At 39.4% G+C, this 15,761-nt stretch overlaps 1 protein-coding gene across 1 annotated transcript in view; it reads left to right on the top strand.

The window, feature by feature from the left end:
• The first annotated feature begins 264 nt into the window (after positions 1 to 264).
• The window catches only part of MYBPC1 (myosin binding protein C1), a 69,386-nt gene continuing 53,889 nt past the window's right edge, over positions 265 to 15,761 (top strand). Inside the window, exon 1 of the mRNA XM_057384543.1 lies at positions 265 to 289. Within this exon, the coding sequence (XP_057240526.1) occupies positions 265 to 289 (25 nt within the window). The remainder of the gene's footprint in view (positions 290 to 15,761) is intronic.

Raw genomic sequence — 15,761 nt, 5'->3', positions numbered from 1 at the left:
ATTCCTTCCAAAAGCCAAGGGAGCAGAGGCTGCAGACAACAGATGTGAAGGGTTTCCCATAACTGTCAATTTTCAGAGTGTTTGCATTGAAAAGAGAGGAGGTGCTATTTTGATTGATATTTCAGCTGCAGTATATAAAGCAGAGGAATTCTTCTTACCCTCTGCTTGTCACACTGATCTCACACCCTCTCCGCTGGACTTGGGGCTACTACTGGCTGCATCTGAAGGGCTGAAACTCCCTGGGAATAAAGAATCCTCGTAAAAATGCCGGAACCCACCAAGAAGGATGGTAAGCACAGACAGAACATTGCCTGGGCTCTTCTGAATTACAGGAATTACGAGTTCGCACGCACAAAAACCCTTTTAGGTCACCTCACATTTATCAGGCACAAATAGCATTAAGAACAATAGCCATGTAACATCATTAGATCATGATCCTTTTAAACTAAGAAACTTCTTTCAGGCACAAATTGTTTTAGACAACAAGCTATGACTTTGAATGGATATTGAGAAATTACTTGATTGTGCAAATTCTGTGTTCATTTTTTAAAAACTGCAGGATATCTGTAGTGCAATTTGTGGCTTCTCCATTCTAAGCTATCTAAACTCTGGAAAAGAGGGAATCAACATTTCATGTGGTTTAAAGAGTCAGGACATTGATATGCTGAGAATTATTGAATGGGAAGGATGTGCTTATGAAACAGTTTTAAGGTTCTGATGAGAATATATTCTATATTTTTGATGCATAAGTGAAGAAGATAGTAAGTTTTTCTGTATAGTTCGAACCGGAATGATTCATTCTGTCACATTACAGATATTATTATAATTTTATGCTTCAAAAGGATAGTTAAAACCAGTAATGACTTTATGAGGAAAACAGTGAAAAATGTTCAGAGTCTAATATTTAATAATTTTTTAAAAGCTAATATTTATTTCTCTATCATTTTGAAAATTTAAGCTACATAGTTGTCTTCTATTTACATTATTTTTATAGCTCTTCTTGTATTTTTCTTTCAAATCCATATGTTTTGGTAAGACTTTTTGATGATTATTTTTTGACATTGACCATATAAAGAGCTTTTGCAAAACCATAATGTTCAGACTCTACATGCTTTTCAAATATTAGTGTATGAAAGTTAGTCACACAGGTCCCCATACACATTCCCAAATGCAAAACTGGATTTAATCTATAAGATAATCTTATGGAAATCATAAAAATCATTAATTTGCATTTATTTCTCCTCAATTCTGAAAGCTCAATGTGTGTAGCTTAAACAGGTGCATTGGATTTAACAGTGACTTTTCGATAGCATTGGCTTTTTACAAGTTCACAAACATTTTACAAGTTTTTTTTTGGGAAATATTTTCTGGTTTTGTGGAAGGCAAGAGCAGAGCAACACTGCTCATTCTCTGCACCTTCTTCGGCTGGGGACACATGAAAATTAAACTTTTTGCACGACTGAGTCTTAAGCAAGCAGTGTTGACAGCCCAGTGTGATCACTTTACTCCCTGGCCCTCCTCAGTGCTCCAGGACAATGATGGATGAAGTATCCTTCTGAAAATAGCTGCACCAAATGCACGTATTAATACAAGAGCCTAATCCTCCGTATCAGAGCCAGAGCCAAGCCCCTTCTAGAGTGTCTGATTTGTAATTCAAATTATTTACACATGTATTAAGTGTCCTTTCTATTTGATCTGTTATTTGACTGGGTATTATGCACTTTAATCAGAATGCATTCTGTGGCTGTCAGCTCAAAAAAAAAAAAACAAAAACCCAACCCAACCCTAAAATATTTATGCGCTTTCAAAAGATACGTGCTTTGAAGAAAGTTAGTTTGGAGGCTCATGTTTCTTATTCTGTTTAAAATTAGATTGTTTCAAAGATGTTCTTGCAATGCAGTGATTAGCAGTGCAGCTCCGTGTTTGTGTTACAAAATCAGTTTAGCAGCTCTGAATGTTATATTGACTGTGGAACAAAGGTGATTTTTGAGGAGCCTGTATTCAGGATCTAAAATATCTTGAAATATTATTAGGACTCACAAGTTAAATTAATAGAATTCACAAGTAGTGGTGAGCTCTGGAGAAGGGACACAATGGGGCTGTACACTGGTTATTCCTTTTTGCATCCAGTTTATTTGCAGCCAGGATTTCAAGGGAGTAACAGGTTTACATTATCATAGTTCAGGGATTTGTTGCTTCCTAAAGTTTGTTTTTTGTTGACCTAGAACTCACCTGAGCTGGTGACAGTAMTGGTACAGTAAATGTGATTAGTGGCAGGAGAATTTGGTACCAATAATGGGACAACACTGCTGCTGATACAAGCTCTGCTCTTCCCAGCTCTACCAGTAAGACATGATCATCACATGATCATCAAATTCCTGTCCTTATGGCCATGTCCAAGGCATCAAGGCTTGAAGGCAATTAATTGATAGAGRTGAACCTTGGCCTGACCAGTTCTGTAAATTACCACTGGGAAATCTTTGGCGAGCTTGTCAGAGGGCTACAGCAGAAAGCAGAGGAGGAAAAAAGGAGTTTTAAGGTTTCTGTATCACTTGGGCCCCCAAGCAGTGTTCTTATGACATTTCCAAAAGAAGGAACCTATTGGATATATCCCATACTCCTCATTTCCATAGATCCTGCCACTTAAAAGCAGCACAGATAAGCAAGTAGTTGGGAAATCACAATTGATCACAATTAATCACAATTTCTTAACTTGGTTAAGAAAACCTCAGCCTTGTGGTTTTTCATCACTGCAGTCTCTGAGGTAGATAGCTCAATTTCTCAAAGGCAGTGCTATAGCAAGTTCCCAGGTTGATTTTTTTTTTTTTCAGGCCAAATGCTCTTTGAGCTATTTTAAGATTATTAGATTAACAAAGTGAGAAAATTCCTGACTTGGTGAGAGTGTAGCCTCACAAAGCACTCTTAACAAATAGGATCACCAAATTAAACACACCACTCAGCTCAGAGGAGGTTGCTGGAGAGCTTCAGCCTGATGGAATTTGTCACTGGAGAAACAGGCTTCCATGACTAATTATTTAAGGCCTTTCTGGTGCTCCCAAAAAGTCGAGTCCTGTGTGCATTATCAGCTGTAGGTTCTTTGGAGTAGGTGGTCGTGGTGCTGTACAAGTTTTGTCTCATCTGGCTCAAAATGCATGTGCAAGGTGAAGTTTCCATCCATGAGTGACTGGGGTGTGATTGGGTTGCCACAAAGACTTTAACCAGTGCGTTTAAATTTAACAGCCTTTGGCTTTCCTGGTGATTAATAAAGCAGCCCTCCCTCGGATAATGACTTCCTGCAATTTATTGCACTCACTCAGTCAATCTTCCCTCTCCCCCCTTTCCTTTGACCAATACTCTTAATAAGAGCAGCTCATTAATTAGGTGCCCTCTTAAGCTGTCACAGGCCATGGCATTTGGATAGGCTTTTGAAAAAGTGCCAAGTCTCTCAAGAGCAACCTTTTCAAACTATTTGTGGGCATCATCCCACAGGGACAGGTGCAAGTCTGTCCCCAGTAGGCAGCTCTGTAAATTTGCCTTATTTATTCTCCCCAATCTAGGAAATAACTCATGGCCACGAGTTAAGCGACCATTCCAAATTTTGAGCCAAAGCATTTATAGAATGTCTGCCAACTTCATTTTCTCAGTGTTTGCAAGCTCTGTGTGAATGATGCTGCCTGGAGCATCCACATATTGGCAAGGAATCAAAATTAAAATCACTCTGTCTACTTTAGACAGAGTTTTAGTGAAATTTTATTCAATCTATAAACAGCATGGCTGTAAAAGTTGTGAAGGAAACTGCTTTCATACACTGTCTGTCAGAAGAACAATCTGTAAAAAAAAATGGAGGAATTTGTGAAAGGAGGTAAACAGACATAAATATCAGTGGAGACTGCTTTGGAGATATGGTAACACTGCTGCCTCTGAAGACRCCCAGTGGAAAAAGCCTTTACTTCTATTTAATTTTAAACACAATTAGTTTTGTTTCATTGTAGGACTTTTTCCTTGTTGTTATATTTGCATCATATTTGCAATATTCTAAATTTTAAATATGACTGTCTGGTGTACCAAGATAACAGATACTGTCATACAAGTCATATAAATCATAGAAGTAGACATGCAGAGCGGCATTTCGGTGGGAAAAGAAGCATAAATGTTGGTTAAGAGCTAATTAAAGTCAGATTTATTTTAATACCATATTTTCAAGGCTAGACAGTTTTTCATTGGTAAAAAACAAGTTGAAGGGGAATTCTGCTACACTGTAAAAATTTGGCTTGCGTCAAAATTAAAACTGCTGATGGAAAGTTTTCCTGAAAATTCAGGATCCCAGCACATGAACATTTTACAACATCGTTCAGTGATTTCCATGCAGAAGTCTGGACTCCTATAACAATTTTTCATGGCACCAGGCATGGCAGTGCAGCTGCTCTCCCCTCGCTGCAGAGTGTTGCAAAAGAAAAGCACACAGACATCCATCTTCTGCCATCATCACTGCCCTTCTGCAGCCCTGAGAATGCATTCCCATTAAAAACCCTTCAGTCCCAGAGCCAAATCACACTCAAAGTCAGGCTGTTCCATCATCATCATTTGTAGTCGAGCTGCAGGTAAATGAGTTTCGATSATGATGGAACAGCGAAATGCAACCCCTCCTCTGATTTTCCCTCTCAATTCTTCAGAAAGCTTCTCCTCATCACCTCTAGCCAATAAACTTTAAGCCCTCCTCAAATGGGAAGCAGACTTTACGCCTCAGTGCTGTAACCAGAGCCGCCAGGGTGGGCTGTGTTGGCCCCGCGGAGCYGCTCCTCCCGCTCGGGTTGGGTTGAGCACCAGGAGCTGGGATGTTCTTGGATTGCCTTTACCCTCCCATTGCTCCAAGTGTGGGAGCCACACTTCCTCCTGAGATACCAGAGCATCTCAGATTTATCCTTTGACCTTCAGCCTCCATCATTGCTGCGTTTCCGACCACTTTTCCAGTCAAATAGAGTTGACTGAAACTTGATTTGACTGGAAACTCTTTGCCCCTCGTGCTGGCAAAGAAAAATCTCCATGATTTAACTTTGAACTTTCATGTTTTGTTTTATTATGGTGTAAATTGAAGGCGCTGCATTGACCATCTTCTCTCTTATTCAATGCATTGATTTTATTTTAATACAGCTGTAGAAGTATTAAAATTAAATCAGCAAGATTGATCTGGCTTATTCGCTGTTGTTCTTGCTTGAGTTGGAAAGCTTGTCCACCCTGCGTGAAAATCAGTGCATCTGTGCACACGAATAAAACATTTAATATGGTCACACTAAAAAAAAGAAGMTCATTCAGTTTAGGAGGAAAGCAGGGAACAGTCTTTCAGCAGATAAGGGAGTGCTTTGTACTTGGCAAAATTGAATTTAGCAAATGCTGCCTTTGTGCCTCCCTATACTGCACCTGTTGGGAAGATAAATAAAGGCCTACCCAGTTCTTTCCCCTCATACCTCCTAAATATATCGCTTTAAGAGAGCTCTAAAAAACCCCACCATGCTGCAGTACTCCCCCTTTAAAAAAAAAAAAAAAAAAAAAAAACTGAATTAACTTTTTTATATTAATTTCAAGGGTCTACCAAACAAGGTGGTTGCATAACAAAACAATAGCAGAGAGATCTGGGCGTGATTTCAGTTGTGAAAGCATTTGTAGCTGCCCAACACAGCAACAGCCCTTGGAAAATAAGTCATGGAATGTATTTCATGTTCAATCAGAGGAAATCCAGAGTGTTCTTTAAAGGGGAAGAGCAAATCAAGTGTGAAAATAAATTACCTGAGGAAATTTCCCTTGGGACAGGCATAAACTATGATGATAGACTCATCATTCATGGAAATGCAGAGATTCCAGTAAATTAAGGTTCTAATTTAATAATGATTCAATGTAATAAATTATGAATTTAATAATTGCTCTAGAATGAAAAAGAAAAAGGATTGTTCTTATTCAGACACTAATGTGACTTTGGCCCTTAATGTAAAAATCTGTAAAATGAAGATTACAAGTGGATAGGATTGTTAATTTTAGTTGTACTTAGAGTTTTCTCAATCCCACTGCAAACAGTTACATCTCTTGAGTCTGAGGAGCTGTGGGACTGAGAAACAGCCCCATCTCATCCCACCCAGCTCACCCTCTCTGCTCTCAATCCCAAATGAAATGCTGTTTCTGAAGGCTTCAAACAGAGGTTTCTCTTTTTTCACTGCTGTTAGAGACTCAATGCTCTAAGCCTTTTTCTCCCATCATTTTATCATTTTGTGACACCAACGGGTTTTGTTTGTTTGGTCTGAACGGTTGGGGGGTGTTTTAAATGTTTAGGAAGAGAGGAATTGCCTGAGATAAATGCCCACATCAATTTATTGAAAATGTTGGTAACTTTGCAACTCTATAGAGCTTCACTGATCGCATATGGGTGTGGAAATTGAGCCAGAAACAGTTAATTTATGGTGAATAAAAATCTAATTCCATTGATGGTAACTACAGCTTGGGCTCCAGCTCACAGTGTAGGCACATCGATGTATCTCCCTGGTTCTGAGCACCATAACCATAAATCTGCAGGCTGCTCTATGATTTGTTCAGTTGCTGTTTAAGGATTTTCTGCCTTGGGAGGTTCTGTGAGAAAGCCAGGAGAGGGTTACATTCCATTATTTTTTACAAGTGATACTCAGATGCTCTTCCCCAATAAATAAAGGAGCACATTACACCCAGATTTCCTTGAGCACAGAAGAGTTCACCCATCTGTAGTTTATAATCTGCTTAATGCATTGATAAAAATAAAATAATATTTTTTAAGGTTCCACTGCCATTCTTTTGTTATTTTGAAGAATCTGATGCTTTTACTTGTTTTATTTTTTGTAAGAAGGCATCAACATGCTTTAACTCACGGCTGAGTGTTTAAATCAACCCAAAATTAAATTTTTACTTTCCTTCAATGAGAGGAAACAGAAAGGGACATTCCTGTTCAAATCAATAATAATTCATCTTCTTTATTTTTTGTACAAGCTTAYTCTCACTTCCTCTGGCATCTTCATGCCATTGGATGAAGGACTGGTTACATCAGTGGTATTTGCACCCATGAGCAAAAAGCACTTTTTATGTTAAAAAATACAGTGTTTCTGAATATTCTACAAAGAGTTCAACAAAACACATGCAGATTTAGGAAACTCCATGAATTCCTCTTTCTGGAACTTACCCTCCCTAATTTGCTTGGTGTGGTTTTAGCTCCCAGAGCTCACTGGAGTAGCAGTTGCTCAGCCAGGATGAAGCAGCTTGGAGAAGAGAGTGAATTAGAGCAAAATTCCAGTTCTGTGTCCAGCAGGATCTGATGTCCTAGGAAGCCATTCTGGCAAGAGTGCTTTGGTGAAAGTTTTAGGTGATCTTYACCACTTCCTGGGATGCTGGAGGGACAGAGAGTTACTCTGGATTCAAGCATTCTGAAGACAGATTTCTACTCAGAAACCACTCAGACCCTAAAACATGCAGCCTACACCCAAGGGAATGGGTTCTCCCCAAATTCCCTCACCCATTCCCTGTTCCTGTGTTGCTCTCAGCATCCTCAGAGCAGGATCAGTGGGACCAGGACAGGAAGCCTAACATCCACATGGGTTAGAACAGCCTCTTCTAAAGACCAGCCACACCCACGACCCTCTCTCCTGGTTAGCCAAATTGTCTTTATGTGCATTTTCAGTCCAAAGTGACAAAGTTAACCATGATAGTATTAGATATCATAATTCAGAGACACTGCATGCCCTGCTCTCTCTCAGTGCTAGGTGGAGGTTAATTCAGGGCATTAGACCTCCTGGAGCAATGCTGAAAAGTTGCTAAACAGAAAACCAAATATGACAGAATCTCAGAAAACTTTTAAAATATTTAAAAAACCGAAAACACCATCTTAAAAGTTGCTTCATGGAGTGAAGTTTGCCACTGAGTTAAGTTTTTTTTTGTTTCAGGAAAGGCTGTCACAAATATAATAGTTTGTGAGTCGGTCAGTGCATGTGTTTTTTTCTGCCAGGTGGTGGGAGCAGGGCTGGATAAATTATTTCAGTTAAATTTTTAATTGTTATAATTATTTCAGAGTTTAATGCCCCTCCACGTGCCATCTCCATGTTCCCGAAAATGTAAAAACAATGCAGCAAGAAGGGAGTCCTGTCCTGTTCCAGCCAGTCCTTGCTCTCTCTTCCCTGGAGAATAGGAAATAGTTCTTACATAATTTGCCCTCCCTGGCCCTATTATTAATTGAAAATAGCGTGTGATCCACTTCCTGGGGCCGTTGTCCTTGTATGTGATGGCTCCAGCAAGTTATTTTGATCTGGTGATTATCACAAAAAGTTTTGTTCTAATTTCATTCTCTGCAGGATCAGATGGTGTTTTTGAACTGAAGGCATTATTTGGTAGTGGTGTGGCACTTCCTGAGATGKATCTGAGTTAAAATACACCCATCATCCCTTTGCAGGCCCAGAATAACTCCCTAATTTTGGTCATATGTGCCAAGGGTGGGTTGCAGTCAACCACTGGTGTAGATGAAGGTTCCTTTATCCTACAGATTTCTGTTTATAAATCTATAAATCTTAGTTCTGTGTGCAGAGATATTAATTGTGAGATATTTGCTGTGTGTATTGAACTGACAGAATGGAAATGAGAGGCAGTGCTTGAGCAAAAGCAACTCACACAACAGCACAATCAATTTTTTTTTCTCAAAGGGGAGTCATGCTTTGCTAAGTCAGCCTGCAAATCTGCTCCAAAAGCCTATTTGAGATTTTTCCTTCTCTCAAAGTCCTGAAGTTGCAATGAAATTAAATTGAATAAAACTGAAAGAGACCCCAMATGAAAAGTTTATTGACTTTTTTCTCAAAGGGGAGTCATGCTTTGCTAAGTCAGCCTGCAAATCTGCTCCAAAAGCCTATTTGAGATTTTTCCTTCTCTCAAAGCCCTGAAGTTGTAATGAAATTAAATTGAATAAAACTGAAAGAGACCCCAAATGAAAAGTTTATTGACTCAGTTGATGGGAGAGGTCTGACTCCTTGACACTCATATATCACAGTGTGCTAGTGGACTAGAAAGAGCAGTAAAGCAGTTGTTGAACAGCTGTTGAATCCCAGCTTTCAGGTATTTTTGTATTTATTTTCATAGCTCTCTGCCACGAGATCTTTTCTGTGGGAAAGCAATGCGCCAATTATGGCCCCAACCCCAGTTCTAACAGTCCTAGAAGGAAGAAAAACTTCCTCTTACCAGTCTGAGCTGACTGAGTGTGTGTAGTAGGACCTATTACTGCTTTCTGAACTGAAATGAAGCATTTTTGCACACCTCAATGTACACAGAACTGCATTTCTATCCTTTTTTCCAACAGCTTTCTTGGTTTCCAGTACTACTAACTCATCGTTCCCTCAAAAATTACAGAAAACCACAGAAAATTACAGAAAATCTTACTCCTGGTGGTGTGGAGAATATCTGTGGCTTGAGATATCTAGGAACAGCCACGTGAGAAATGCCATGCAGATGGAGTAATTGATGAATTAATAGCTTCTGGGTCTCATGCTGTTATCCTCATGTAGATGGAGATATACATACACACGCTGTAGCACATTTGGTATCTGTGGTTTTATAAGAACATAGTATCTAGGTCAAAACCCTTATTTTAGACCCAAAGAAGAGCATAATTCAAAAGGAGACTGTGGCTGCCACTCCCCCACAGATGCAGAGAGCAGTGAAGGCACAGAGGGTCAGATGCCTGATGACATTTTTTCCATGGCATTCCCTCCAGCCTTACTAATCTCTCATCTAAGCTTTCCTTAGCCCTATTTTTAAAGGGGAAATCTGACCTCTGTCCTGYGCCCCTTTTTCTTTGCCCTTGTTTTGCATTTCCATGTTTTGCCATGAAGTTTTCTCTCTTGCCCAACAGCTTTTTTAGAGACCATATGCCGTGAGCTGTGACTGTAATTCACAACAGCATCATAAATGCATTTTGCTGTCGTGTTTTCCAAGAGCTTTTTTCATATATATCACTGGCTGATTTACTGCTGCAAACCCCCACAACTTGTCTGCAAACATCCTGCTGTGTGCAAACATTCCCTAAAGGCAGAGATAAGTGTTTGTTTTCATTTTTTTTTCTTTTTTAGTTTTTGGGTTTTTTTAAGTGATGGCATGTAGTTCTCACAGTTATCTTCACTGGTGCAGGATGAGATCGAGAGGCAGAAAATATTGACAGGAGTAAAACACAGGGATGTTTATAATTTCATACATGAGCACTCACAAAGGGACATACATGATGTCATGTAGGTCTCCTGAATTTCACCTGCAGAAAAAGGCCTTKCTTTCCACAGATACAAAATACTCCTAGAGGATTTTCACTACAATGCTGAATCCCAAGAATCTGAGCAAGGAAAAATATTTCCATACAAGCAAGCTTGCCAAAAGAAAGAACTCCTTAAGTCAGTACATAGAAATCCCAATAAACAAGTATTTTTCTGAGTTTTAGGGCAATTTCTGATTGCTGCAGTACTGCAACTCTGATGCAAAGCTTTTCTCTACTGCCAGTTTGGACTTGTTTTTTAAAATTCTTCTCTAAACTGAATTACTAATCCACTTTGCTTAGCATGTACTGGAACACTGAAACTCACAAAAAGTAGTAGCCACAGAATTTTGTAGTCCTTAAGTTTGAGATACCTTAAAGTTTAGCAAACAAAAAGTGGGTGCTACTACCCTCCTTTTCATCTTGAGCAAGGTGTTTCCCACAAGTCTGATGACTGAAAATCAGCATTGGGTGAAATATTGAGGGTGAAATGCTTAATGGATTATTAGTGATTAATAATAATATTAGTGATTAATAATACTAATAATATTAGTGATTAACTGCTTGGAGCAATCCCTGATCACGGAGGCTCCTGGCAGCTCCAGTTTCAATCCCACTCTCGAGAGGGGGCTGAGGGCTGCAGTGCTCTCATCTGAAGGAAGTCTGAGAAGACTCTTCCTTCTTGAAAAGATCACAGAGTATCACGTTATCTGTCACCCACTGTCAAAGGGAGTTTAGCAAATGTTTTTCTTATTTGGCATTTGGATCCATGACAGTGTTTAGACCCGGCTGTAGCATGCATGACTCTGACAAAGAGCTGGGAACAAGCTGATAGGTTCAGTCCTTGGGAAATCCCAACATGTCCATGTCTGGTTTTGCCCTGAACATCAAAGAAAATGTTTGTGATAAAAAAAAAAATCCTGGGAATGGGAACGCCAGCAGGATTTCATTTTAAATTGCTGGAATGTTCTAGTCTGAATTTTGGTGAAAATGAATCCCATCAGCATGTCTCAAATGTTTCCTTGTAACAGACTGGAAGCTGATTGCATGAATTCTTTCCACCATGGCCTTATGCTGATGTCATCATTTTCCCCAAGAGTCAATCTCCCTGTGTGGAATGATTTCCCACTGCACATGATCACAGGACTCTCTCTGAGTGCACTGAACAACAGGAGACAGTCATTTGTGGAGCTCTCTGCAATTATGCAGACCACCAGTTCCTTACTGTGATTTCCATAAAAAAAAATACTGCAAAGGAATTTCTTAATTCAGAGTGAAATATTTCCGGAGAGATCAGCAAAACAACCGTGTTGTGTTTTGGGTTGAGCAAGACTAAAGGCATTTTTCCAGACTGGTAAAATGTTTCCTGAGCTGGTTTGGAAATTATCTGGCAATCTGAAAGGAAGTTCATTACTGGTTAATTGCTCCTCTCTTGAAATAAATGACCTTTCAACTTTGTGCTGACTTTTATCCTATAATTAGAAGTGCAACTGCCATTGAAAGTATATTGTTAAATTTGAAAGATAAATTACTGTCATTCCCAAACATCGGTTCTGTGCTTTATGACGTTTTTAACCTATAATCTGGTTTATTAATTACCCTTTGAAACTTTGGGAAAGGATGCCAGAATCAGTCATGCTAATGTCTCTGGCATCACAGTGGAGCATCTTCTGCTTTCAGTTTTCCCTTGGGAATCTCTTGAGCTAAATGAAAATATTTGGTTCTAGAGAAAAAATATTGACAAACTATTCCAAGGAGGGATAGGAAACTGAGAATAAAGCGTAGATATTGTCATCATTTTTAACGTGGGATCAAACTATTCTGGTGAGTGGATTAACTGATTTGGGTGAATACTATCCAAACTAATTAGGTTTGGGTTATTTAAAAGGAGAATTTATTTCATTAGCAAGAAAGAAATCCCAACCACGTCGAGCTCCCACATTTTGCATCGACATCCCAGCTGCCTCCCCTCCAGGATTCTGTGCCAAGGGCTTCCAGAAGGAAACCTGTGAAGGTCACAAGTCGGGGTCATCTGTTTCACTGTTTTTTTTTGTTGGTTTTACAAAGTGAAAATAGGAGTTCTGCTTGTGTCCTTTAGTCACGAGCTCCCATCTCTCTCCCCTCTTTGATCGGAGCCAGAACTGGGGAGTCCCTMGTGYGAAGCAGCATTAAAGAATGGCTCAGATGGCTGAGAGCAGGGAGGTGAGGAGAACAGAATGGCAGGAGCTGGGAATCATTTCTGATTCACCTTAGGTTGGTATTAAACTGAGTATTTAAATATTTGAGTATTTAAACTGAGATGGTGCTATAATCGAGGAAAATTCGAGGCTCTCTACCATTTGTAGGAAGAGCTGATTCTGAATGGGATTTCCCCAGCTTTCACTGTGCAAACTTTAAAGGAAAAATGCTTATCAAGAATATTTTCAACAACATTTAGGTTTAAATTTACACCTCATTTCGTAACAAGTTTTGCAGTAGCATCTCAAAGTAAAACAGTTTTATTTCCAAAAGTGGAAATAAAAGTTAACCCATCAAGCTGAGGAATGAAAGGTAAATCAGTGTCACCAGGAGTAGTCTCAGGCTCTGCAAAAACAGCTGTTCTGACAAAGCCTTCTCATAAAGTAATGATAGTAAAATTAATTACCTTATTAATACAAGTCCCACTGGTAAATACTGTAACACATTTCAGCAAAATCCTTTTGTCTGATAAGCAGTTTATGAGCAAAACTTTGCAGGATAGACAGTGCCACAAAATTTCAGTCTTGGAAGTTAAAAAAAAMCACCCACAAATTGGGAATTTTGGTTTGGTTTGGCTTTAATGATGGAATTAATTAGAAAACTGTGACTGTGAAAAACTCAGTGGAAAGAGATTTAATAAAAATTTTTGACAATGTTTGGCATTCAAAGAGTAGTCAACTCCTAGTCTGGGAAATGTGAGATACCAGAAGAAATACTCAATTTTTCTCTTAGCTGCACATGTGCTTGGGAACTGACTTTCATGGATTATTTTCTTTAATATAAAGTAAGAGGAGAAAGATCTCATGGAAATAGAAATGGAATTCAATTACTCCATGGCGGTGCCTTGCAGACTGAGTAGGCTAAATATGAGTTTAAGAATTCATGGGAACTTGATAACCAGACTAAAGCCACTAAAGTTTAGCTTTACCTATCTATTTTAAATACTGTCAGTGCTTGGCAGCCTTCAGGATCCSCTTTGCAGTACACATTTCAAGTTTGGAAAAGAAGAACATTATAAGACTATTGACATATAAATATATATTTATTAAATTGATTTTGTTCCAGGTCATGGTTACAGTGTTCTTTAGAGATTAATTCCTACGTGAAAGCATAGGAAATGAGTGGAAGCTTATATTTGGTCAGGTTTGATTTAGCAGCATCTTTTCTGGAAAGTGGAAACTGCAAGGAAAACAYATGAAATAAGCAATGATAGATTTATGCACTTCTGTAATTATGAACGGCACTGAAGACAAAATCTGCACCCACCAATCACACTGCAGCTCCTCCTGTGTGGATCTGTAAGGCATTTCTAGTCCATTCCACAGAAATCACTATTACCAGGCTTTTGTTCCAATTGTTCATTCAGTTTTTCAGCCCCTAAATCAGGGAATATTCTACACTTTAACCTGTGTTGGTTTGATTGGCTGTGGTGGCCCATGAAATCCTTTATAATGGAAAGAGTTTCCATTAGTCCTGAAATGGGACTACTCCCAGTGAGATTGTGTGCTGGGACTGTGTTAACCTTGGGCTTGTTTGGGTTTTATGAGTTTTAATCATAAGCAAAACTAAATTTTTAAGCAAACTCTCTGTTCATTTCACTTCTTCAGTTCCTACCTAAAAATGCATCACTGGATTGTGACACTTTTAGTTGTTGGAATATTGAATAATTTGATATTGAGTGGATGTGTTGATTTGCTCACTTGGTCACAATAAGAGGAAGTGTTTAACCTAAGGTTGCTGTTTTCACCTTTAAACAGTGTCACAAATCAAACCCAGCAGTTTCTCTGCCTGATCCATCACTATAAGAGGAAACAGAAACTGGAAATACATCATAAATGTATCACTTTGGCTCTATCACCTTGTTGGCCACAATAATAGTGATTTCGCCAGCCACAAGAACTTATTTACTTCAGTCGTCTAGAACGACTTTTGTTTTCAGAATTTAGGACTAAAATCCTGAAAACAGACTCGGTCTGTTTAGARCAGTTTCTGTAGGTATATTTTAAAAATAACATAGAAAATGTCCATGGAAATGGATTTAAAAGGTAATTATATCAGCTGGTATTGCAGTTTCTTGCTTCTGCTGGGATTGGGAATTGTCTGTGGAAGCTGCACACAAATCAGATTATTTATCAGGAGTCGACAAACTCATAGGCAGACCCTATGCTCAGATTTTGCAGAATGACAAGCATTCCTCTCRTCTTTGGGGATAAGGTGTTTGTGTTCATTTCAATTTAAATCCAATGGAATGCATTTGCATAGATTATAAATGAATTTGTACCCATCCCTCTGTTTTCCAGCTCATTTATTCCGGGGTTTGCTGACAGTGCTGTTTTCCAATAAAATGCTCCTCGTGTTCTGGCAATCTCTAAAGTTTGTTGAGCAAGCTCCTGTCTCCCAAAAGGTGAGGCTGTGTTCACAGATCACTGTGATCTGGGTGGAACGACCCACAGAAAACAGTCCAACCATTCTGAGCCATTTCCCTTCTCCACAACACCTGTTTTATTGGGAATATAAAGAATGAAAGGGATAAGCTTTTCTGCTTTTGTCTACTGCTGATCTGGGCACGAGGTCTGTCAAACAACATTTCCACATCCTTAATCCTTCCTGTCCACCTCTTCCAGTGGAGCATYCACCCCAGGAGAAAGCCTCATGCCACAAGGACAGTCCTGTGTCCTGCACGGGGCTTGGGGGAGCCCCGCTCTCTCTCTCCAAAGCTGCATTTTGGCTTTTTGTGCCTGATCAGCAGGGTCAGTCCTTTAGGAACGCCTTCCTAATGGTTATATCAACCTGATTCTCAGGGACGTGTCCAAGAGATTAATCCACCTCCTTGAATTTGGCATGAATTGATAGATCTTGGTGACAAAAAACAGGAAGTGCCTCTCCTCGTGCTGTTTGACGTGAGAGTCTCTCCAATAATTGMTGTTTCACAGAGAGATATCGTACCTGTGTCCCTGATGGTTGCAGCCACAGTCCTGCTTTCCTTTCCAGGCGAATGGGGGGGCAATTCCTCAGCTCAGGCTGGGTGGGATCCTAAATCCCTTGGCCATTCTTTGCTGGGTTGTAACTGATCTGTGTGGAACTGCAGGGAGAAATGAGTGCGGGAGACTTTCCTCCTCCTTCCTGCGGATGTTCCGGCCCAGCGACGGTGAAATGCTATCTTTAGGCTTTCTGCAAGTCCCAATTTCATGCTCAAGGTCATTTCTTTTACTTACCTAAGGGAAAAAAATAA

The sequence above is a fragment of the Malurus melanocephalus genome, unplaced genomic scaffold (genome assembly GCF_030028575.1).
Source record: "Malurus melanocephalus ecotype Western Australia unplaced genomic scaffold, MMel_1.1 scaffold_718, whole genome shotgun sequence".
NCBI classification, from domain to species: Eukaryota; Metazoa; Chordata; class Aves; order Passeriformes; family Maluridae; genus Malurus; species Malurus melanocephalus.
This window is presented reverse-complemented; position numbering and strand designations above follow the sequence as displayed.